Source organism: Phacochoerus africanus, chromosome 6 (genome assembly GCF_016906955.1).
Source record: "Phacochoerus africanus isolate WHEZ1 chromosome 6, ROS_Pafr_v1, whole genome shotgun sequence".
NCBI lineage: Eukaryota > Metazoa > Chordata > Mammalia > Artiodactyla > Suidae > Phacochoerus > Phacochoerus africanus.
This window is the reverse complement of record NC_062549.1, coordinates 94,275,727-94,300,567: the sequence shown is the minus strand read 5'-3', so window position 1 is coordinate 94,300,567 and position 24,841 is coordinate 94,275,727. Positions and strand designations below refer to the sequence as shown.

Sequence of the window (24,841 nt, the reverse complement as noted above, 5' to 3'; positions counted from 1 at the left end):
CAGCCAATCTGCCTGCTCACCTTTCTGACACTGAGAACAGCAAACAACCTCACGCTCATTTATTTACCAGACACCCTGGGATCCAGATATTCCTTTTCTTTCCCTAATGTCTTCCTCATCCCATGGAGCTGCCAGGAACCTCCTTAGTTTTCCCTGGCCAATGAGAAGCGGAATGTTAGGCAGCCCAGAGAGAAGGCTATTTGGAGGTTTTTGATTAGAAACATTAAGGGGAACAATGTTTCAGGAAGCAGAGACCCTTGGAGCTATAGAACCCATTGCCCAGTCCCACTGCCCCTCCCCCATCTAGGCCTCTGAAGGGCTCCGAGTCCCCCAAACTCACCTTTGGCTGAGCTCAGCAGCAGAGGACTGGGACAAATTTCCTGCCAACACAAAAGGAGACCATGAAGTGTCCAGCTGAAGCCAGACAAAGGCGCCCAGAGCTGCCTCCCCCACCCCCTCCACCTGGATCAGGTTCCCAAGCTGCAGGTGCCTGTGACGCCATTCCTGAGGGCGGGCACTGGGGAGTAGGGAAGGAGGGCGGTGTCTCAGCAGAGCTGAGCTGAAGAACTTCAGAGCCACAGTAACAGAGCACTGGGATTGTGTGGAGACAGGGCAGGAAGACCAATGTCTCAGTTCTGTTTCTGGTGAAGGCGGAGGGCAGAGGATTGCCTTGGAGCTCCCAAAGCCTCATCTTACTGTCAAGGTACATTGCAGGTAACTGTCCTCCATCTCTAGTGACAGGAGATGCTAGAAAGCCTCTCCCTCTCCTATGGCCTTCATTGGAAGGAGAGCCTCAGAATACCAAAGTCCTGAATTCAGATCTCTCTTTCGAATAGGGGCACAATGGTGTTTCCAAGGGCGTGTGGTTAAACATAATGCCGGCCATCCGGACCCTAAACAGCTGGCCCTGAGGAGTGGGGTGAAACAGAGGAAAGGAACACTAATGCTGTGCTCCCCACTTTTACTCACCAGCTGGATCTGAGCATCCCACAAAACAATTGATGCCACTCATGGATACAGATTTGGAAAGCATGCCAGTGGCTGAGTGGTCCAAAGGGCCAGTGGATGGATGACAGGAACCCTGACCCTAGAATCAAGTTAAGAATCCTCATGCAAAAGTCAAGTTTCATCCATCTCCCCACAGGCTTCTCACTTTCCCACAGCAAGGGCCTTCAGGCCTTCCACCCCTCCCCAGTACCCATATCTGGAACATTCCACTTGAAATAGTTGAAAAGTTATTCTTGCTATTCAGTAGACATCACTCTGTTGCAATTCAAACCCAGGCTGCCTTAATATAGAAAATATCTTAGAAAAGATTTAGCCTGGATAGTTTCCAGAGAAGACAAGCTCAACCTAGAGGCCAGACAGGTAATGAAAAAACAAACAAAACCCAAATATCTGAGGCAGTCTGGATTTAAGACAATAGGGAGTAGAAATTTTCATAAACCATATGTGTGACTAGGTCATTTTGCTACAGTGGAAAATAGACGGAACACTACAAACCAAGTTTAATAGAAAAAATAAAAATCATTAAAAAAAGAAATATTCATAAACCACACAACTCAATCTTTAGAAAATCACTTTTTTTTTTGCAAGCCTACATGGAATATTAAAAAAAAAAAAAACTGGCTATGTATCCATACATAAGGCAAAATATAACACATTCCTGATAATCTCTATCATAGAAATCATAGGAAACAACCCAGTAGACTGGATAAAGAATCTGTGATATATTTACATACAGAAGTATTATTCAACAATAAAAATGAACTAACCACAGTTCACCCAAAAATATAGATGCATCTCACAAAGATGCTAAGTAAAAGAAGACACAAAGATTTATATACTTTATGATTACATTCATACAAAGTTTAAAATAGGTAAAACTAACTGATATTGTTTAGAGATGCATAGAAAGAAAGGTAGTAAATCCATAAGAAAAACTGATCTCGAAAGTCAAGAAAATGGTCCTCCGCCGGGAGAGAGAGGGTTATGGATGGGGAGAGACATGGGGGCTTCTGGGGTTTGGTGGTACTCTATTTTTTTTTAAGCTGGAGCGGTAACGTGGTTCTTTGCTTTCGAATTATTCATTACATTTTACATGTAAGTTTTATATACTTTTCTGTATCTATGTTGTATTTCAGTTTTTTTAGGTTTTTAAAAGAGCTTCATAGATTTAGAAATGTTTGAACACCCTTCTAAATTAACTTACTTGTCAAAGAAAAAACTGTTACGGAAATCTAAAGATATTTTATAACAATTATGATGAAAACTTGTGGGAGATGGTCAAAATGGTATTTCAAGGATAATTTGCCGCTTTAAAATGCTTACATCGAAATTTTTTAATTGAAAATTAATGAGCTGGGCCAACTTAAATGGTTAGAAAAATAACAGCAAAATAAATCCAAAGAAAATAGAAGGAAGAATATAATGAAGATAAAGGCAGAGGAGTTCCTGTCGTGGCTCAGTGGTTAACGAATCCGACTAGGAACAATGAGATTACGGGTTAGATCCCTGGCCTCACTCAGTGGGTTAAGGATCCAGAGTTGCCATGAGCTGTGGTATAGGTCACAGACGCACCTCGGATCCCACGTTGCTGTGGCTGTGGCGTAGGCTGACAGCTACAGCTCTGATTAGACCCCTAGCCTGGGAACATCCATGTGCCAAAGGTGTGGCCCTAGAAAAAAAGACAGAAAGCCAAAAAATAAATATAAATAAATATAAGCAGAAACCAGTGAAGGAGGGATTTCCACTATGGTGCAATGGGATGGGCAGTGCCTCTGCAGCACCAGGATGCAGGTTTGATCCCTGGCCCAGCACAGTGGGTTATAGGATTTGGCATTGCTACAGATGCAGCATAGGTCAAAAGTGTGGCTCAGATCTGACCCCTGGCCTGGGAACTCCATATGCTAAGCAGCAACCATAAAGAAAAAAAATTAAATTAAATTAAAGAAAGAAAGAAACAATGAGCTCCCTTCATGGTGCAGAGAAATGAATCTGACTAGTATCCATGAGGATGTGGGTTTGATCCCTGGCCCTGCTCAGTGGGTTGGGGATCCAACATTTCCGTAAGCTGTGGTGTAGGTCACAGGTGCGGCTCAGATCCTGAGCTGGTTGTGGTGTAGTCCTTCAGTTGTAGCTCCGATTGGACCCCTGGCCTGGGAACTTCCATATGCCGGGGCTAAGGCCCTAAAAAGCAGAGAGAGAGAGAGAGAGAGAGAGGAGAGGAGGAGAGAGGGAGAGAGAGAGGGAGAGAGAAGAGAGAGAGAGAGAGAGAGAGAGAAGAGAGAGAGAGAGAGAGAAAGAAACAAATAGGATCAATAAAGCCAAGAGCTGATTTTTAGGAATAGGTAAATACAATAGATAAACCTCCGATAAAAGTGATGCACAAATAAAAGTAGAGTGGAAAAGTGTACTGAACAACAGAAATAGCAATGATTAGAAAGGTAATGCTATCTACAATTTAATGCCAGTAATTTTGAAAATATAAACAAAATAGACAAATTATATGTATAATTATATATACTGGCCTTGCTCAGTGGGTTAAGGATCCAGCTGTGGTGTAGATTGCAGATGTGGCTTGGATATGGTGTTGCTGTGGCTGCAGTGTAAGCCTGCAGCTGCAGCTCTGATTAGACCCCTAGTCTGGGAACTTTCTTATGCCGCAGGACAAATAAAATTTAAAAATTAAAAAAAACTTTCCGACTCTATGAGGCAAGAATAACCTTGATTCTATTTTTTTATCCTACAGCATGCAGAAGTTCCTGAGCCAGGCAGGGAACTTGGCTTGAACCTGAGCCACAACTGTAACCAGAGACACCTTTTCCTTAATCCTCTGAGCCGCAAGGGAACTCCAGCCTTGATTCTTTTTTTTTTTTTTTTTGTCTTTTGTTGTTTTTGTTGCTATTTCTTGGGCCGCTCCCTCGGCATATGGAGGTTCCCAGGCTAGGGGTTGAATTGGAGCTGTAGCCACCGGCCTACGCCAGAGCCACAGCAACGCGGGATCCGAGCCGAGTCTGCAACCTACACCACAGCTCACGGCAACGCCGGATCGTTAACCCACTGAGCAAGGGCAGGGACCGAACCCGCAACCTCATGGTTCCTAGTCAGATTCATTAACCACTGCGCCACGACGGGAACTCCCAGCCTTGATTCTTAAACTACACATAGACAATATGATAAAGGAAAATTATGGGCCAATCTCTCTTATGAAAAGTACAAAAAAATTCAAAACAAAATATTAGCAAACTGTAAGAGATTTTAAATAGCCACAGATTATTTATTTATTTTTATTTATTTATTTTAGGGCCACATCCATGGCATATGGAAGTTCCCAGGCTAGGGATAGAATCAGAGCTATAGCTGCCGGCCTACACCACAGCCACAGCAAGATCAGATCCAAGCCATGTCTTCGACCTATACCATAGCTCATGGCAATGCCAGATCCTTAACACACTCAGCAAAGCCAGGAATCGAACCTGCGTCCTCATGGATACTAGTCAGATTCATTTCCACTGAGACACAACGGGAATTCCATAAATAGCCACAAATTATTTGCAGCTCCTCCCACCAAGAAGGAGTCTAGGAATTCCCTGGTGGCCTAGTGGTTAAGGATCCTGTGCTGTCATTGCTCTGGTTCGATCCCTGGCTCAGGAACTTTCACATTCTCTGGGTGTGGCTAAAAAAAAAAAAAAAAGAATGAGTCTTTTTCTTCACCCTTTGAATCTGGACTGGACTTAGTATGATGAACAGAATGCGGCGGAAGGGCCTGATATGGTTTTTGAGCCTATGACTCAAGAAACCTTAAAGCTTCCACTCTTGCCCACTTCGAATGCTATTTCCACGTGAACAAGTCCAAGCCTAAGCAAGCCACGTGGATGAGAATCAAGGTATCAACAACTGGCAGTCTGCCAACCCACAGGCATGTATATGTCCAATCTTGACCATCAGACAACTACAGTCATATAAGTGAGTCCAGATGGAACGAGCAGAAAAATATCCAGCTGAGCTCAGTCCAAATTAACCACTCAGAACTGTAAGGGACAAAAAAAAGTTGTTGTTTTAAGCCACTAAGTTTAGGGATGATCTGTTTAGTATGCAGCAATGGATAATTGATACCACAAGTAAAATCCAGCAGTGTATAAAAAAGATAATCCATCATGGCAAGGTCAGATTTATCCTAACAATATAAGGGTGGCTTAAGATGAGGAAAATCTTTAAATGCAATTTATTTCAATGACATATTAAAGGAGAAAAAAATATAATCAACTCAGTAAAAGCAAAAAATTACAGGATAAAATCCGACCAAAGCCTTGGCAGTTAGGAATAGAAGGAATCTTCCTTAACCTTAAAGAGTATCTTTTAAAACCTTACAGCCCAAAATTGATTTCAATGGTGAAACATAAGACGTATTCCCTTAAAATCAGAAACAAGACAAGGATAGCCATTATCACCATTTCTGTTCAGCACTGCAATAGAGCCCTAGCCAGCACAATAGGGCAAGAAAAAGAAAGGAAAGAAATAAAGACTAGAAAAAAAGAAAACAAAGTTCATTTAAAGATGACATAATTGTCCATATAGAAAACGCCCCCCCAAAAAATTCCAGAGAAATTGCTATAACTGATTTGAAAAAAGAGTTTAGCAAGATGAATTAACTATATTAATTCAATTCCATTTCTATAAACCAAGAATAATCATAAAATATAATTAAAGCAATTCAAATACAAAATATATAAGGCTCAAAAAGGGAGTTCTCATCGTGGCTCAGCGTGTTAAGAACTCAACTGGTATCCATGAGGATGCCAGTTTGATCCCCGGCCTCGCTCAGTGTGTTGAAGGATCCGGTGTTTCCATGAGCTGTGGAGTAGGTCGAGACACAGCTCAGTTCCCATGTTGCTGTGGCTGTGGCTTAGCTTTACACCTGCAGCTCTGATTCGCCCCTAGCCTAGGAACGTCCATGTGCCACAAGTATGGCCCTAAAAAGCAGGAAAAAAAAAAAAAATGTATCTGATGTTGCTGTGGCTGTGGCCTAGGCTGGCAGCTGTAGCTCTGATTGGACCCCTAACCTGGGAACCTCCATATGCCGGAGGTGCGACCCTAAAAAGCAAAAAAAAAAAAAAGACCTGTTTTTTTAGAAGGCCTAACAAAATAGAGATATTTTTCATGGATAAGAAGATTCAATATTAGTTAGAAGTCAATTTTTCCTAAATTAATCTTTGAATTCAGTAAAAAAAATCTCAATTGAAATGGCAGGAATTTTTCGTTTTTAGAAACTGATAAGCTGATTCTGAAATTCATACAGAAATGCAAAGGAACTAGAATAGCCAAGATAATCTTAAAAAAAAATAATAAAGTTGGAAGATTTACACCACCACATTTTTAAAGACTTACAATAAAGCTACATTAATTAAAACAATGTAATTTTGGCAGGATAGACAAATAGATCAATGGAACAGAGAACAGGACCCAGAAATAGACTCACACAAATACAGTGACTTGATTTTCAACAAAAGCACCACAGCAATTCAATGAAGAAAGTTAGGTTTTTTAGGTTTTTGTTTTTTGCTTTTCGGGGCTGCACTCACAGCATATGGAGGTTCCCAGGCTAGGGGTCCAATCAGAGCTATAGCTGCCGGCCACAGCCACAGCCACAGCCACAGCAACATCAGATCCAAGCCGCATCTGTGGCCTACACCACAGCTCACAGCAACGCCAGATCTTTAACCCACTGAGCGAGGCCAGGGATTTAACCCAAATCCTCATGGTTCCTAGTCAGATTAATTTCCACTGTGCCACGAGGGGAACTCTTGGGGGTTTTTTTGTTTGTGTGTGTGTGTGTTTTTGCTTTTTTTTTTTTTTTTTTTTTGCTTTATAGGGCCGCAACTGCAGCATATGGAAGTTACCAGGCTAGGGGTCAAATCGGAACTACAGCTGCTGGCCTACACCACAGCCACAGCAATTCAGGATCCAGCCGAATCTGTGACCTATACCACAGCTCACGGCCATGCCCTGTCTCCAAACCACTGAGTAAGGCCAGGGATCAAACCTGCATCCTCATGGATACTACTTGGATTCATTTCTGCTATGTCACAATGGGAACTCCAGAAAGTAAGTTTTTTTGTGTTTTTTTGGGGTTTTTTTTTTTTTGTCTTTTTGCCATTTCTTGGGCTGCTCCGTCGGCATATGGAGGTTCCCAGGCTAGGGGTCGAATCGGAGCTGTAGCCACCAGCCTACGCCAGAGCCACAGCAACGCGGGATCCGAGCCGCGTCTGCAACCTACACCACAGCTCACAGCAACGCCGGATCGTTAACCCACTGAGCAAGGCCGGGGATCAAACCCGCAACCCCATGGTTCCTAGTTGGATTCGTTAACCACTGCGCCACGACGGGAACTCCAGAAAGTAAGTTTTTTAATGAAGCAACTGGGTATTTACATGGGGGAAAAACCAAAACCTTGATTTCTCCCATACGTAAGAACATAGGTAAATCACAGAACTAAACATGAAAGCTAAAACTAACAAGCCTTTAAAAGAAAACGCTGGAAAAAAAATCTTCATGTTCTTGGGGTAGGCAAGATTTTTAAACATGATCAAAAGCAACAGCCATTTAAAAAAACTGATAAGTTGGACTTCCTCTACATTAAAACTCATCCTTATTAAAATACACTATTAAAGTAAAAATGCAAGTCGAAGACTCAGAGAAGATATTCACAATACCTTTGTCTGACAAAGGACTTGAATCCAGAATATATAAATAACTCTTACGAATCAATAAAAAAAAGACAAGCTCTTTTCAAAAATTGAGAAAAAGACTTGAATAGATATTTCACAGAAGAAGATATTCAAATGGCCAATGAGACTATGAAAAGGTGTCCAACAAAACTTTTCAACAGGGACATGCAAATTAAAACCAGAATAAGATACTTCTAAAACACCCACCAGAATGGCTAAAATTAAAATCTTGACAGTAATAACTTATAATGGAAAAGAATTTGAAAAAGTATATAATATATATACATATTACTGAATTAATTTGCTGTATACCTGAAACCTTGTAAATCAAATACACTTCGATAAAAATTTAAAAAAATTTTAATTTAAAATCTTGACAGGAGATCCTGTTGTGGCTCAGCAGTAACAAACCCAACTAGTATCCATGAGGATGAGGTTCGATTCCTGGCCCCGCTCAGTGGGTTAAGGATCCAGTGTTGCTGTGAGCTGTGGTGTAGGTCATCACAGATACTGCTTAGATCTGGTGTTGCTGTGGCTGTGGTGTAGGCTGGCAGCTGCAGCTCCAATTAGACCTCTAGCCTGGGAGCCTCCATATGCCATGGGTGTGGCCCTAAAAAGGAAAAAAAAAATCTTGACAAAAGAAGTATAATGTACCTAAGAATAAATCTAATATATATCCACAAACTCTGTATGGAAGAAAATGATAAAACTTTATTGAAAGGCATTAAATGGAGACATATGCTATTTTTATAGATAGGAAGAAATAATATCATAAAGATGTCCACTTTCCCTAAATTAATCTTTAGATTCAGTGCAACTCCAATCAAAATCTTGGGGTTTTTTTTTTTGTCTTTTGTCTTTTCAGGGCCACACCTGGGGCGTATATGGAGGTTCCCAGGCTAGGGATCTAATTGGAGCTGTAGCTGCCGGCCTACGCCACAGCCACAGCAATGCCAGATCCAAGTCACGTCTGCCACCTACACCACAGCTCATGTCAATGCCAGATCCTTAACCCACTGGGCAAGGCGAGAGATCAAACCCGCATCCTCATGGCTCCTAGTCAGATTCATTTCCGCTGCGCCACACTGGGAACTCCTCAAAGGTTTTTTTAATGCTTAGTTTGTATGTCTTTTATACTTCAATAAATATGGTTTTTTTGGTTTGGGTTTTTTTAAATTTAAACATGTGGCCGCACCTGCAGCATATAGAAGATCCAGGACCAGGGACTGAAGCAGAGACCTTGCCAAGACAACACTGAGAAGTTATGCTGTAGGCAACAAGGGAAGTCCAACGTGTTTTTTTCTTTTTTTCTTTTTTTTTTTTTTTTGCTATACCTGTGGCATAAGGAAGTTCCTGGGCCAGGGATCAAACACACACCATGGCATTGACCCAAGCCACAGCAGTGACAACACTGGAGCCATAACCCATTGAGCCACTGGGGAACTCCAATTAACATGTTATTTTTACTTTATTTTATTTTTTTTATGGCCTCACCCATGGCATATGGATATTCCTAGGGCCAGGGACTGAATCCAAGCTGCAGCTGCAGCAACGCCAGATCCTCTAACCTACTGCATCAGGCCAGGGTTGAATCCATGCCTCTGCAGCAACCGGAGCCAGTGCAATCAGATTCTTAACCCACTGTGCCAAAGTGAGAACTCCTATATTTAGATAATATATTTATCTTTAAATTAAGACATTCTGTTTCTTTAAAGACACCATAGAAGAAGGAAAAGACAAACTACTCTTTTCAATCTTTGAAAAAAGGTCATTGCAATACATATACCAACAAAGGATTAGTATTCAGAATATATAAAGAACACAATCAAAACAATAAAGAAAATCCCTCAAAGAACCCCCCAGAAAAGTGGGCAACAGACATAAACAGCAATTTCACATAAGAAACACAAATGACCAATACACACAGTAAAAAATGCTCAATTGTATTTGTAATAAGGATACATGAAATTAACATCACAATGAGATTTATAACCACTAGATTGGCAAAATTAAGAAATCTGATGACTCCAAATGTTGGAAAGCATGTGGATCAAAGGCAATTCATATATTGCTAATGGGGATAGATACAGTTTGCTATTTTCTTACAAAAATGAACATCTGTGCACTCTATAACCCAATAATTCTACTCCAAAGTATATGCCCTGGAGAAACACTTGCAAATGAGCACCAGAAGATGGCTAAAAGGATGTTATAATGACAATTTTCATAACAGCAAAGAATGGAAATTATCCAAATGCCCATCAACAGAGGAATGGATCGAAAATGAATGAATTAAAACTATCTGCAACACATGGATTAAAAATTAGAAAGAGGAGTTCCCGTCGTGGCGCAGTGGTTAATGAATCTGACTAGGAACCATGAGGTTGCGGGTTCAATCCCCGGCCTTGCTCAGTGGGTTAACGATCCGGCGTTGCCATGAGCTGTGGTGTAGGTTGCAGACACGGCTCGGATCCCGCGTTGCTGTAGCTCTGGCGTAGGCTGGCGGCTATAGCTCCAATTGGACCCCTAGCCTGGGAACCTCCACATGCCACGTGAGCAGCCCTAGAAAAGGCAAAAACACACACACACACACAAAAAGAAAAATTAGAAAGAGACCACTGAGTGAAAATGCAAATTACAGAAATTTTTGTACAATAAAACATTGTTTTTAAAGTTGGAAACAAACAAAAAAGAAATACTATGTTATTAGGTAATGCTGTGTGCTAAAACTACTTTTAAAAAAGTAAATGAATGATAGAAGAAAATTCAAGACAGTGATTACCTCTGGTGGGGAGGCAAGGGAATACAGAAGAGAGGAAGATGGAGTTCCCATCTTGGCTCAGTGGTTAATGAATCCAACTAGGAACCATGAGGTTGCAGGTTCAATCCCTGACCTTGCTCAGTGGGTTGAGGATCCGGTGTTGCTGTGAGCTGTGGTGTAGGTCCCAGGCACGGCTCGGATCCTGAGTTGCTGTGGCTCTGGTGTAGGCTGGTGGCTACAGCTCCAATTGGACCCCTAGCCTGGGAACCTCCATATGCCGAGGGAGTGGCCCAAAGAAATAGCAAAAAGACAAAAAAGAAGAAGAAGAGAGGAAGACATAAGATAAATGTAGTGGTGATATTCTAGTTCTTGAGATGGGTCTTTGGTTTATTAAGCAATCATTTTAAAATATTATATTTAAGATAAATGGAAAAACACAATAGAGAGTATGAGCAACTCTGGCAAACTGGAGGGCACAGCCCCCATTTACAGACATCTGAATTTTAGAAAGAGTAAACACCATACTAGTCAAACAAAATAAATTTTTTTTTTTTGTCTTTTAAGGCCACACCTGTGGCATATGGAGATTTCCAGGCTAGGGGTCGAATCAGAGCTACAGTTGCTGGCCTATACCACAGCCACAGCAACACAGGATCCAAGCCACATCTGCAACCTACACCATGGCTCACGGCAACGCCAGATCCTTAACCCACTGAGCGAGGCCAGGGATCAAACCCACGTCCTCATGGATTCTAGCCAGGTTTGTTAACCACTGAGCCACAACAGGAACTCCAAACAAAATAAATTTTGAGCTAGACTTGGCTCATGGACTGTCAGTCTGCAAGCCCCAGTCTGGCTTAATGAATCTCAGACTTTTGGTCTGTGGATTTTGCTGGAGGACTTACATGCACTTGCTACTTCATGAAGAAACAAAACACCCCAAATATATAGACAAGGAGAATTTTAAGGGAAACACATAAAGACTGGGTGAAGAGAGGAGAGGAATCAGAGCAGGAAGGCATAAAAAGAAAAGAAAAAAACCAAACAGTGTAGAAGGCAGGGAAGAAGAAGACATATAACACCAAGAAGGGGAAAGCAGGGAGAAGAGAGAGGTAGAAAAGAGGGAAAGAATACGAAGGAATGGAGAGGAGAAGAAGAGAAAGAAACCATTATCTCCTGCGTGCTGGCCTCTGTACTGGGCACTTCAACACTTTTTTTTTCATCTAATAATCACATCTTTAAAAGAAAGTTTTTAGTATCCTGATTTTCAGAAAGATGAAACAAATTGTTCAACTAGGAATCAGTGTGACTCCCAAATCCTATTCCTTCTATCATACTGCACTGAAATGGGGGTGAGGGAAGACGTGGAGAGATGCTGATGGAGAATGTGGAAAGGGGGATAAGAGAGGTCCTGCTGCTTCCCTGACAGGCATTGACAGCCCCTTCCTCTTAGCCTCTCTCCCAAACCACAGGCACTTGAACAGTGAAGCTAGGTGGGTGCTGCTAGCCAGATAGAGGATGTGGTGGAGGGGAGGGAACCTTTAGTCACTGGGCTTGAGACATTTCTGTGTACAGTGGTGCCTCATTATCCCTGGGGGACTGGTTCCAGGATTGCCATGGATACCAAAATCCAAGGATATTCAAGGTCCCTTACATAAGATGACATAATATTTGCACATACCTTATGGGCATCCCATATACTTTAAATCATCTCTAGATTAATTATTATGCCTAGGAGTTCCTGTCGTGGCTCAGAGGTAACAAATCTGACTAGTATCCATGAGGACGCAGGTTTGATCCCTGGCCCTGCTCAGTGGGTTAAGGATCTGGAGTTGCTGTGAGCTGTGGTGTCGGTGGCAGACGCAGCTCGGATCCCATGTTGCTGTGGCTATGGTATAGGCCAGCAGCTGTAGCTCCAATTTGACCCCTAGACCAGGGACTTCCATATGCTGTGGATGCAGCCCTAAAAAGACAAAAAAAAAAAAAAGAATTAAAAAAAATTATACTTATGCAATGTAAATGCCATGTAAATAATTGTAAACACAATGTTAATGCAAAGTAAATAGTTTACAGCATGTGGCAAATTCAAGTTTTGCTTTTTGGAACTTTCTATTTTTTTTTTTTCCAAATATTTTCTATCCTTGGTTGGTTGAATCTGAGGATGCAGAACCTGTGCACATGGAGGGCTGACTGAACTCAGGCTGAGCAATCTCTATATCCTTTCTCAGTCGATAATCCTATGATTATCTTGTTAGAGGATGATTGCGTTTCAGGGTACCAGGTGCCCAGTTTCATCCTACGAATAATAAGTTCATCTCCAAATCTGAGAAATGGGGGGTCCACTGAAAGAACCAGTTGTAACAAATAGGGAAACAGGAGCCTTTTAATGAGAGAGGAACAGAGATACCCACATCGACACAGAGACACAAACACAGAAAGGATGGAACAGAGAGTCTCACAGCACGACAGAGGCAGGATACCAAGAGTAGAGGACAGACCATACAGACCCGGGGAAGCAGACAGAGGGGTACAGACACCAGATCCAGATTTGGTCAGATGGATTCAGAGAGATGCCTGGGGACAGAGAGACCCAGCAGCTGGGAGAACAGAAGAGGCACAGAGTGGTGGCTGGATAGGCAAAGGATCAGGGGAAGGGGAGGAAGGTGGTAGCTTCCATGGGGAGTTGTCTGTCCATACCACACAGGAGGGTTGGCCACCTCGGTGCTGCAGTTCCAAAAAGGGGTCCAGTTCCTCTTGGCTCCACTGTAAGGGGTCCTTCTGGGGGCCTGCGCATCCCGATGCCTGCGGTTTGTTCCTGAAACGCACATTGCCATCACTGGCCTCTGAATCCAGCGGCCTGTGACGGGCACCAGGGAGGAACACCGCCTCAGCCCAGCCCTGCTGCTTGCCCCCAGCCCAGCCCTTCCTGTTGGCTCAGGCACAGCCTAGACCCAAACTGGCCTCCCTTCTGGGACTGGGCTTTGGCAAAGCTGTGATGCTGACTGTAGGCAAGGGTGGCCCCTGCTGGTCAAAAGATAGTACTGCCGTCAGAAGAAAGCCAGCATTGTGGGGTGGGCAAGGGCAAGCCGGATTCCCACTCCTTGCCTAGTTTCTGATGCCAATCTTGGCCCCTACTCAGACAAATAGTGTCCCCAGGGTTCCGTTCCTTCTTTACCTAAAGGGTATAATTAGGGCCTCTAGTGAAAGATGACACCTGGAAGATGCTGAGATACAGCCAGCACTGTGTAAGGGGTACTCAGGGCATCTCTGCCTTCGACCAGCTGCTCTTAGGAAGGTGTGGTGAGTCCTGCGGACAAAGGCTTCTCATCCAGGTTCCCACCTAAGCCACTTCAGGGACAAGGATCCTCTCCCATCACACAGCCCAGTCAGCCCTGCCCAGGAGCTAGAGAAGCTTGGTCTACTCACCAGCATTAAGACAACTTGTCCAAGGGGACCATTGCCAAAGCAGAGAGACAGGGCCCTTCCACGGCTAGCAGGCCCTCTCAGCGACCACTCACACTGAACTCTTCACACTGAGCCCCGGACCTTCTCTTTCTGACTTCCTCTGTCTTTGAGGAAGTGGTCAGCCAGGGATTTTCCAGGAGAGGGGAAGAGCTGGGTCCCTCTCTTCTGGTCTGCCAAGCACATGCAAACCCCTGCACAAGAGCAGCTCTTCCACCATTGCAGGGCCATTCTATGATGTCCAAACATCACGGACCCGCAGGCAGGCAGAAATTTGGGAAAGTGCCAGGTTCAACACCCCAACTCTTTCAAGAAACCTCCCAAAGTTCGCTGGGGCTGTTTCCTCATGTGTGAAATGAGGAGATTGTGCCATATGATCTCCAAGCCCCTTTCAGCTCTAACACTGCTATATGTGGAAAGGCACCACACCTCTCCTGCTCCATTTTCACACACCTTCCTTTGAGACCAGGTAGAAAGGAGGAGCTAGGACCACTAGGGAGGGCCACATTTTGCTTATTTTTGCGGGGGTGGGCCGCACCTGTGGCATATGGAGGTTCCCAGGCAAGGGGTCTAATCGGAGCTACAGCTGCCAGCCTACACCACAGCCACGGGGACACCAGCTCCGAGCCATGTCTGCGACTTACACCACAGCTCACGGCAACGCCGGATCCTTAACCCACTGAGCAAGGCCAGGGATAGAACCTGCAACCTCATGGATACTAGTCGGATCCATTTCTGCTGCACCACAATGGGAACTCTGAAGGCCATATTTTGAAAGGCAGGGTCCATCCTCCCTGGATGGACCAGGGAGGCCCACAACAGGCCTGGGTTCAGATTCTCCAGGGGAGAGACTAGGGGCCCAAGTCACTTCAACTCCTATTGTGCTTTCCAACCCTTTCTACTAGGTCAAGGACTTGAGGGAAGGAGGGACAGGAGGTCCTCCAGTGGTTTACCTGCTCAGTGAATCCTGGAGCTCCCTGCCTGGTCCCCAACTATGTCTTTTGAAGGGGTCGTAGTTGTGGCTGTGGGCACGGAAAGCCCCCGACCTTCGGAGGGGTACGTCATGGAAATCATCTCCCTCCTTCTTTTTTCCCTCCTCTGCCTCCTCTTCCTCTTCCTCTTCCTCCAGCTGCTCTCTGGACTCCACCACAGACAGGCAACGACGAGTGTGGCCTTGGGGCACTAGGTCTCCACCTGCGAGGAACACTTCTGGGACGTCTCTGTTCATGGGAGGTCCACACAGTCCAGTCTGAATCAAGAAGACAGAGAAGGGTGAGCAGAGTTCTAGAATTCTGGAAACTTGGAACCAGAAAAGTGTCACAGTCAGCCAGGCTGAGATAATCTAGTCACCTCTCCCTAGATCTAGTCACTGAGGCACAGAACTGGAGGATGGATGGCTCAAGATCGCACCAGGAATCAGCTGCAGAACCAAGTCTAGAAGTTTTTTTTTTCAGGCCCGCACCTGCGGCATATCGAGGTTCCCAGGCTAAGGGCCAAATCCGAGCTGTAGCTGCTGGCCTACACCACAGCAACAGCCACGCCAGTTCTGAGCCACATGTGCGAACTACACCACAGCTCATGGCAACACCAGATCCTTAACCCACTGAGCAAGGCCAGGGATCGAATTCACATCTTCATGGATACTAGTCGGATTTGTTTCTGCTGAGGCACAACCAGAGCTCCCAAAACTTGGGTTTTCTGACTCCCAGTCTAGTGTTCTTTCCAGTACATAATGACGTCCTCATTCACTCATTATTATTCCAGTTAAGGGCACCTACATGGCAGAAAACAAGCCAAGCAAAGAGAAACTGATATTGTTCTTACTTGAATTCATTCAAGTGAGTGTGTGTGCACATGTGCGTGTGTGCACATAGATAAAAGCACAAATCACAAACGACTGGTCAGAGTTTGCCAAAAGCCACAAGAGATTTCAAAAAAATCCTTCATAGGAGTTGTCTTGTGGCTCAGCAGGTTAAGGATCCAGCGTTGTGCAGCTCAGGTGGCTGCTGTGGCGCAGGTTCGATCCCTGGACTGGGAACTTCTGCATGCCGTGAGTGCAGCCAAAAAAGAAAAAGAAGAAAAAAAAGGCTTTGTGCTCCTAAAAGAATGGTACATATAACCAGTTGGAGAATTCAAAAAAAAGGAAACAGGAGGAAGTAAATAGCCTTTGAGGTGGGCCTGGAAGGGTGGAGTGGTTAGGACTTGGCCACGCTGGAAGGGGAGGAGTCTAGGCAGATAAAGCACCAGGAAGAAAAGGTGCCTGAGTGAGAAATATTATGACTTCTTCCTTCTAAGACTCCGGTCATCTGGGAAGTCAGAGAGTCATTCTGACCTCTCCCCATGGAGCAAAGAGAAGGGCTCCAACATCAGCCACATTGAAATTCCTTCTCTCTCTCCCAGTGGGCATGGTTCTCACTGCTTGATACTCTTGGCTGCCATCAGGGCTTGCCTCAGTGTGTCTCAGAGTCAAGAACTCTCAGGAGCTCTTAAAGTTGAAAATGATAATCTCCACTCCAGAAACAAGTACCAAATACCAGAGTACCAAAGTGGTGGAGGGGCGGGAAGGCAACGCACATCTACAGCCTACCTCTGCACACCCCCTCCAAGGCCCTGTCTCTATAGACCTTCTGCTAGAATGAGTTTCCCAGGCTCCCCTTTGCCCAGGGGAGATGTTGGGAGTTCTCAGGAGGACCAGGAAACAGCAAGCCAGAATTCCCCCCACCCCGGGCTTTTTGTAAGGGTGTCCAGCCTTTCCCAAGTTATTTTACTACTACCTGCCCATACGCACTGAGCCCAAGTTGTTGGAAAATTGTTCGTTCCAGCTACTTCTCCCTATCTCATTGCAACCTGTCCACTGCCCCTACTCCATCCAGGACTGCTGAGATGGTGTCTGTGCCTGTGTCAACTGCACGCCTGTCTACCACGGGGCGGTGGGGATGGGAAGGAGTACTCATGCCTCTGCAGATGGCATTCTGCTGCCCTGCTGGTAGGTCTAAGGACAGAAAAGGAGAGGCCTAGGAAACCAGCCCAGGCCCTCTGCCTATCCATGCATGTAGATGGGACATCTTAGCCAGACACTGGGAGACATCCTCTGTGTCTACAAACTTTGGCCTCGTGCCAGGCGATGTGCTGTCTATAAACAGGATGGGCAGATCTGCAGGAAGCAGGACAGAGCCTAAGGACCACAGCATGGTCCCTGCCAACCGGTGGTCTCCAAAGCTGAGATCTGGGGGCAGGGGAAGGGTGTATTCACAAATAGTATTTTGAGAAGCTGGTGTGGAAGAAGGAGTAGGAACTAGGGGTGCTCACTAGATAAAGAAGAGCAACGGCTGGGAACAGGACAGAAATGGAAAGGCACTGAGGGGACACTGTGAGAATCCTGGGTCTGACACTCAGTGACCTCACAAGAAAAAAATGTTTGAACTACACCTCCTGTTCCCAGCTTCTATCTGCTCTTCCTGCCCCAATTCTGCCTACAGGACTGGATTTGGCAGGATGGATGAAAAGCAGTGAGTGGAAGCCCTTTTCTTTCTCTCCATCCCTGGAGATGCCCCTGGAGATGCTCCACCCCTGGAGATGGTACCCTGCTACCCTGGCTGGTAGACACATTTCTGACGCTGAGACTTTATGTCCTGAGATTTCGCCCTTCTTCCTCCAGCTGAGACTACCTGGAATCTGATCTTTTCTCAGTTACCTACCCTCTTTCTAGTGTCTCTCATGTCACTCATGTCTCTGTCCTCCATGACAATGGAACCTACTAGGCTCCTTCTTCATATCTTTGTTCCATTTCTCAGAAAGTTTGTTCTTTTCTAAATTCCATCTCTTCATGCTACAAGGTCAATAATTTTCATTCTATCCTTTAAAGAGGTAAGGTTTAGCAAGACTTCCTTGAACCCCTCCCTTAGATATTTCCTCCTCTGTTTTCTGAAATTCAAGCTGCGGCTTCTCCCCGCCCCATGCAGTTGTATTCCTTTCCTTGCCCCTCCTTCCTTCCATCAGCTCTCTCTCAGCCCCCTCCCATCTTTCCCTAAGCTCCTGAGCTCAGGAAATGGTGCAAGGGAGCAGCCAGGGCTGGGTCTCACACAATGGCTTTATTTAGCTCCCGAATGAGATCACATCATGTCCCATCACTGCTTCCGCTGAGCAGAGATAGGAGATTCTGAAATAGGTCTGGGATCAGACGCCTGAGCTGGGGCAGGGGAAGGAAAGCAAGAAGGGCTTGAAGTCATTTTACTTATGTTCCTGCCTCTGGATCAGATGGTTTTCCCAACAGACCATCAGTGTCTCCTGCCCCCTCCTCAGAGGGTATAACTGCCACCAATTGCCCTAGTCATCAATGATTTGTTAGACACTCCACTGGGTTTGAGATGGGAGCATATGCTATTTTAATAGAGAAGTATTTCTTATTCAAAACCAAGACCATATGTTCTTTAAGGTGGTATAATGGCTTTGAAGTTCACCAGATTTGCTAGCTCTGCCAACTTAATAAGCCACATGACCTTGAGAACTTGCTTATTTTTGAGCTGTAGAATCATCTGTAAAATGGGAATGAAGTATTACATTGTTAGGATATTGAGAGACTTGGTGATAATGTATGTAATACAATAATATAATTTAACACTGTGCTTGGCACATATTAGGTACTTAATAAATGCTATTATTATGATTATCATCATCATCACCATCATCATCATTTAGGGGCAGAGAGAAGGCAGGGCAAAGAGAAATTCAGAAGTGGAGAGAGGAATGAAATGCAAAAATAGATATTACATGAAGGTTACCCCACTGATCTCTCTCAAAAAAGAAGAAATAACCCACAGGCTGACACTAACACAACTGTGATGGGGACTAATTGTCATAAATAACTTCTGATAGAAAAGAACACAAGCAACCAGAGCAAGAAGGATCCTGATGAACCCTGATGAAGCTGCCCTCTTCAAAGAGAAGGGAGGGAAAAAAACAAAAACAAAAACAAAAAAAAAAGAGAAGGGAGGGACAATGGCTTCTGGTATTTTAGAGCAGGGGGATGGCAAACTACAGCCTGTGGGCCAGATCTGTCCTACTCTTTTTTATTTTTATTTATTCATTTATGTATTCTTTTTTTTTTTTGCCATTTTAGGGCCGCATCCACGGCATATGGAGGTACCCAGGCTAGGATCGAATCGGAGCTGTAGCTGGCCACCTACATACACCACAGCTCATGGCAATGCCAGATCCTTAATCCACTGAGCAAGGCCAGGGATCGAACCTGTGTCCTCATGGATGCTAGTCAGATTCGTTTCTGCTGAGCCACGACGGGAACTCCTGTCCTACTCTTTTTTAAATGGTTGAAAAAAAATCTAAAGAAGAATACTACTTCGTGACACATGAAAATTATATGAAATTCAAATTTTCAGTGCTCATAAATAAAGGGATTTTTTTGGAACACAGCCATGTTCATTCATTTACATATGGTCTGTGGCTGTTTTTGCATTACAACAGCAAAGTTGCTAGTTGCGACAGAGACCATATGGCCCGCAAAGCCTAAAATATTTATTATCTGGGTCTCTACGGAAAAAGTTTGCAGACTTCTGATTTGGAGAAAGTGGGTCTTAAAATCTCAGGAAGGAGGGAGAAGAGAGCAAAGAGAGACATTAAGGCTCACTGCGCACCAACCAGGCATCTGTGGCAAGTTTGGGGGAGGAGGGACATCCAAGTGCCCAGCACACCTGTTTCCTAAAGAGCCTACAGGGGGAAGAAAGTTAATCCGTAATGAGTGCCTATATCATCCTGTGGGATCCTCATAATCGGTGCTTTAAATAGACATTATTATCCCTATTTTACATAGGAAGAAACAGGCAGAGGGAAAGTAACTTGCTCAAGGTCACAGGGCTATAAGAAGTACAGCTGTTTTCGGAGTTCCCATCTTGGCACAGTGGAAACGAATCCAACTAGGAACCATGAGGTTGCGGGTTCGATCCCTGGCCTCGCTTAGTGGGTTAAGGATCCGGTGTTGCTGTGAGCTGTGATGTGGGTCTCAGACACAGCTCGGATCTGGCGTTGCTGTGGCTCTGGCGTAGGCCAGCAGTAACAGTTCCAATTAGACCCCTAGCCTGGGAACCTCCATATGCCGCGAATGCGGCCCTAAAAAGACAAAAGACCAAAAAAAAAAAAAAAAAAGTATAGCTGTTTTCAAAGCGAATCTGTTAGCACTGTAGAGCCTGAGTTCCTCTCTGAAACCAGAAGGCAAGTTCCCAATGAGAGCAAATGGCTAGTTTTGAACGGAAATCTGGCAATACTATTATCAACCCTGTCCCCGTTCCTCTGCACCCCTAGCCAAAGAAAGGGACTAGTTTCCAGAGGAAATGAGATGGGGGTTCCAAAAAGTGAAACTTGTCCTTTCTACAGCCTTTAGATCCTACAAGGCTGATGAGGTGATGGGGGTCAGGCAGGCCTCTGCTTCTGTTTGCTGCCAGCAAACAGTGGGGGTAGGAACTGCTGAGAACAACCATATAGCTAGTCACAGGGGACTGCGGGCAATGCTGGTGGGCCCCTTTGAAGACTGGGGGGGCTCCCTGAGTCTGGCTCTGGGGTCCTAAATCTCCCAGGGCAGGGGCAATAATGCGGAAGACCCAAAAGAACCAGATAATAAAGACTGGGGTGGGGGAGGGAAAGGCCAGATGACCTGGTCTGCTGGCTTCTCCTCCAAGTCTCCTAGTCCTAGGGGGACAGGGTCATAAAAAACACTTTGATGGTTCGAAATTTAACCTACCTGCTCCTTCTTCTGTATAAAGTAAACCATTAATCCAAGTGTCCTGGGAGTTCCTTTGGTAGCTCAGAGACCAATGACTAAGATCCATGAGGATGCAGGTTTGATCCCTGGCCTCGCTCAGACATGGCTCGGATCCCACATTGCTGTGGCTGTGGTGTAGGCCAGCAGTTGCAGCTCAGATTCGACCCCTAGCCTGGAAACCTCCATATGCCGAGGGTACGGTCATAAAAAGCAAAAACAACAACAGCAACAACGAAACCCCAACAGGGTCCTGCAAAGGGGACTAAAGTGGGGCTTCAGGTAAAGAAGATCCTGGTAACCACAGTTCCTTCCTACCCCTGCTCCCGTAACACCCCCTTCAGCGGCAGGTCACATAGCACCCTAGTGTCTACTACCTCCTCACCCTACCCTGACCCGGCTACCTCTCTGCTCTGTTTCTCAGCGTGAGACACATCAGGTTTTGCTGGGTGCCGGACCCTGGTGTCCTGGAACTCATCCTCCTTCCCTGACTCTCCTGTCAATTGCTGGAGAGTAGTATCACCATTCCCAAGATCAAAGGAAAGGCAACATGTATGGAGAAAGAATTCCTTCATTCAGCAAACATTTCTTCAGCACCTATCAGGGGTCAGGCACAAAGAAGAGGACCCAGAAGGGTCTATGCACAAATACCTCGGTGGGGCACGTGTAGCACCTCTTTGTGGGACAGGGGCTAGCACAGGCAAAAGCCACCTGCCCACATCAGCTTTTGGGTTGACTCTTCAGAAGCATCCACCTGCTTCCAGAGCTCACAGGGCAATTATCCTTTTTACTGTTAGTACTTAACTCTGGAAATTCAAAGCTTGATAGTCAGGCATCCCCAGTCCCCTGATCTAACCACTTCTTCTTCTACTAAGTCAGCAATCAAGCAACTCAAACACCCACCCTAAATCACCCCCACCTCCCTGATATTAGGTTCACAAATCAGTCAGGATTCTTGCTGCTTTGGGCTTCCAAGTGTGACCATCTTTTCTTTTTTTCCTTTTTTGTTTTCTTAATTGATTTGCAACTGAACCTAGGGAAACTATCCTCTTTCTCCCAGCTCTGTATTATTTGACCAGGGCTTGTTGGGACCCGGAGTAGCCCATGATGTGTGGGGACTAGGGAATAAAAGGGGCAAGACCAATCAGTCCTCGCCTACCTCCTGTCAGTTTCCTGGCACACATTCTGGGTGCCACGACAGAAGGGTGGGGCAAGAGAGGGGCTGAGGTTCAGAGGGACACACCTGAGAAGACTTTGGCCGCTTCATTCCAGGGAATTAACCCGTCAGATCCCAGGGAACAGCTAAAGGGAATGGGTGGAGTAGGGCACCCCTAATCTTTTTTCTTTTTAGGGCCACACCTGCAGCATATGGAGGTTTCCAGGGTAGGGGCTGAATTGGAGCTGCAGCCACCAGCCTACACCACAGCCACAGTAACACCAGATCTGAGCCACATCTGCGACCTATACCACAGCTCACAGCAGTACTGGGTCCTTAACCCACTGAGCAAGGCCAGGGATCAGACCTGCATTCTCATGGATGCTAGTCACATTCATTTCCTCTAAGCCACTAAGGAAACTCCTAAACTTCATCTTTAATACTGGGATTATGAAATGTCAACCCTGGAGGAGTGTGAGGATTACGAATGGATATAAAGGCTTTGGCATCTCTTGTCACACAAGTGGTAAGCGTTAATTGTTGGTCATTATGGTGATTTCCTATTTGCACACTTGTGCATGTGTATGCACACACACAAACACAATGTGCCCTCTTTTCAAATGGGAGCTAAATGCTGAAGTGGAGAATTGTTCTGCCACTTCCTGGGGGTGCTGAGGGGCTCCTGATTCCTGCCTCTGGGGAGTGCCCATTCATGACATCAGGACTCAAGGAAAGGGAAGAGGGAAACTCACCAGACTTGGGAGGTATCCCAAAGATGGGAGAACTGTTCCTGCTCTGGGACGGTGACTTCAGTATAGGAAGAAGTCCTGTTTCAGGAAGCCCCTCTAAGAAATCCAGTCCAGTACCTTAATGGGGGTGCTTCTTTCTTGGTCCTTTTAAGGGACTTGCTCATGGTCCAGAAGTTTGCATAGGAGACAGGGGGGACTCATTCCAGTCCAGACCAGCTGCCTCTTCTAAGACTCTAGCCCTTCCCTTCCCCGCCCTACTTCAAACACCCTAGATGGTGCTGGGGCTGCGCCCAGGCCTTTAACCCCTTGAGTGCCAGTGCTGGTTCCCGAGGATTCCTGGGTCCCCTGTCCTCGGCATTCCCTAAGCAAAGGATGGCCACCAGATTCAGGCACATGTGGAAACAGATACAGGAAACCCAGCTGGGGTCACCTGAAAGGGAGGGTATATGGGAATTGACATCCCAGGAAACCACCCTCCCTCCAGCAGAAATGGGGAGGCGGGGGTGGATAAGGGGGAAAAGAGGACATCTCAGAGAAAGGCCCAGGGCTGGAAACCTACTTAACAGCAAGGTCCTATTGGGGTCAGGGAGGTCCTTTGTTCTCTTGCAAATTTGTTTTCAAAACTGTTTGTCTGTTCCCTTTAAGAGGCAGGTTACAGGAGGAGGAGGAGGAAAGTCTGGACTTTCTGTGATGAAAGTACAGGGAGGAGCCATGACAAGGGCAACATCTGCAAAGGGCCCTCCTTCAGCCAACAGAACAGGGTGACTGGGCAGCTCGGCACACACACAGCTCTGACTCCCAACTTGTTGTGGATACCAGGCACAGGATATCTGGCCAGCTCTCCACCTCCTTCCCTGATAACTGCTTCTGGGGGCGCTGACTCACCCTCGCCGCTTCCCTGAGGCAGAGGACGGCGGGGCAGACATTGGATTTCCCGAGGTACTGGGGAGCCTCCTCCCTGATGGGCCCTGTGGTCTAGTGGAAAGGACATGCTGGAATTAGCAGACCTCGACCACCTCTGCACACTTAATAGTTAAGAGGCCTTGGAGAAGTTACCTGTTAGCCTCATCTGGAAAATGGGGATATGAAATGAGAGATGTACAAATAGTTGAACACAAATGCTGGGCCCATAATAGTTATTCAATAAATCTGCTAGCAGCCACTTGCTGTAACCTTGGATAAGCCACTCCACACTCTGCCTTAAATGAATTAAGTTAGGCGATCCACCGTCCATCCTTGCTCTGTTCCTCTGGGTAAGAGGAAGAAGGCAGTTGCTGCCTGATATGGAAACTGTGTGTCTTTTCCTACCTAGCTGGGCCCCAAACCACATGAATGACAACGGTTCTCGCTTTGCAAGAATACAGGGGAGGTAACAGCTGCCTTGTTTTACCGGTGTACAGAACTTGAAAATCCTTTAATGAAACAATCCTGTGACTGTCCAGGTGAGGACACAGGCTCCGAGAGGGGGAGAGATTTACCTGAAGTCAGCCAGCCAGCCAGCAAGTGGCTAAGGTGGGGCTGGGAACCAGCATTGCCGCCTCTGTCCCTCTGTGGTCAGTGCTGCTTCTACCACCCTGAGCCACTTTCTCAAAGGATCAAGCACTGACAACCTCCCATCCTCTCACCAAACCGCTTCATTACCCCCAGCTGCTTGGATTTTTTTTTTTGCTTTTTAGGGCCACACCCATGGAACAGAGAAGTTCCCAGGGTAGGGATCGAATCAGAGCTGTGGCCACTGGCCTATGCCACAGCCACAGCAATGCCAGATCTGAGCCGTGTCTGCCACCTACACCACAGCTCATGGCAATGCTGGATCCTTAACCCATTGAGCGAGGCCAGGGATCAAACCCACATCCTCACGGATACTAGTCAGGTTCGTTTCTGCTGAGCTATGACACAGGAACTCCTTAGAAATTCTTACAGCCATTTCACATTGACTTACTTCAGGTAAAGTCCCAAAGCCTAGGATGTGAAGAGGCTGGTAAGCTGGGCCCCTGGCTCCTCCTGGTACCAGCGCTGGGTGTGGGTGAGCAGGTGCCAGCTAAGTTAGGATGTGGGAGGGAGAAAAGGCTGGCTTCCAGGGGGTAGAGAGATGTGGAACACACAGACAGCTGGCTTACTATCTCTATTGCCTTTTAGGGAGGAAGCCCTCAGCTTGGGTACCCAACCTCCAGGAAGGATGTGGGGTCAGAGCTTACTTTCCCTCTCCCTTGC

General features: G+C 45.7%; 1 protein-coding gene across 1 annotated transcript in view; it reads right to left on the bottom strand.

Moving 5' to 3' along the window:
* The window catches only part of ARHGEF2 (Rho/Rac guanine nucleotide exchange factor 2), a 55,232-nt gene extending 32,478 nt beyond the window's left edge, over positions 1–22,754 (bottom strand). The window contains exons 1-5 of the mRNA XM_047784334.1: positions 22,631–22,754; positions 14,907–15,202; positions 13,189–13,306; positions 970–1,087; positions 341–380 (exon numbers count right to left, since the gene is read on the bottom strand). Coding sequence (XP_047640290.1) covers positions 341–380; positions 970–1,087; positions 13,189–13,306; positions 14,907–15,181 — 551 coding nt within the window. The 5' untranslated portion in view covers positions 15,182–15,202; positions 22,631–22,754. The remainder of the gene's footprint in view (positions 1–340; positions 381–969; positions 1,088–13,188; positions 13,307–14,906; positions 15,203–22,630) is intronic.
* Positions 22,755–24,841: the final 2,087 nt, after the last annotated feature.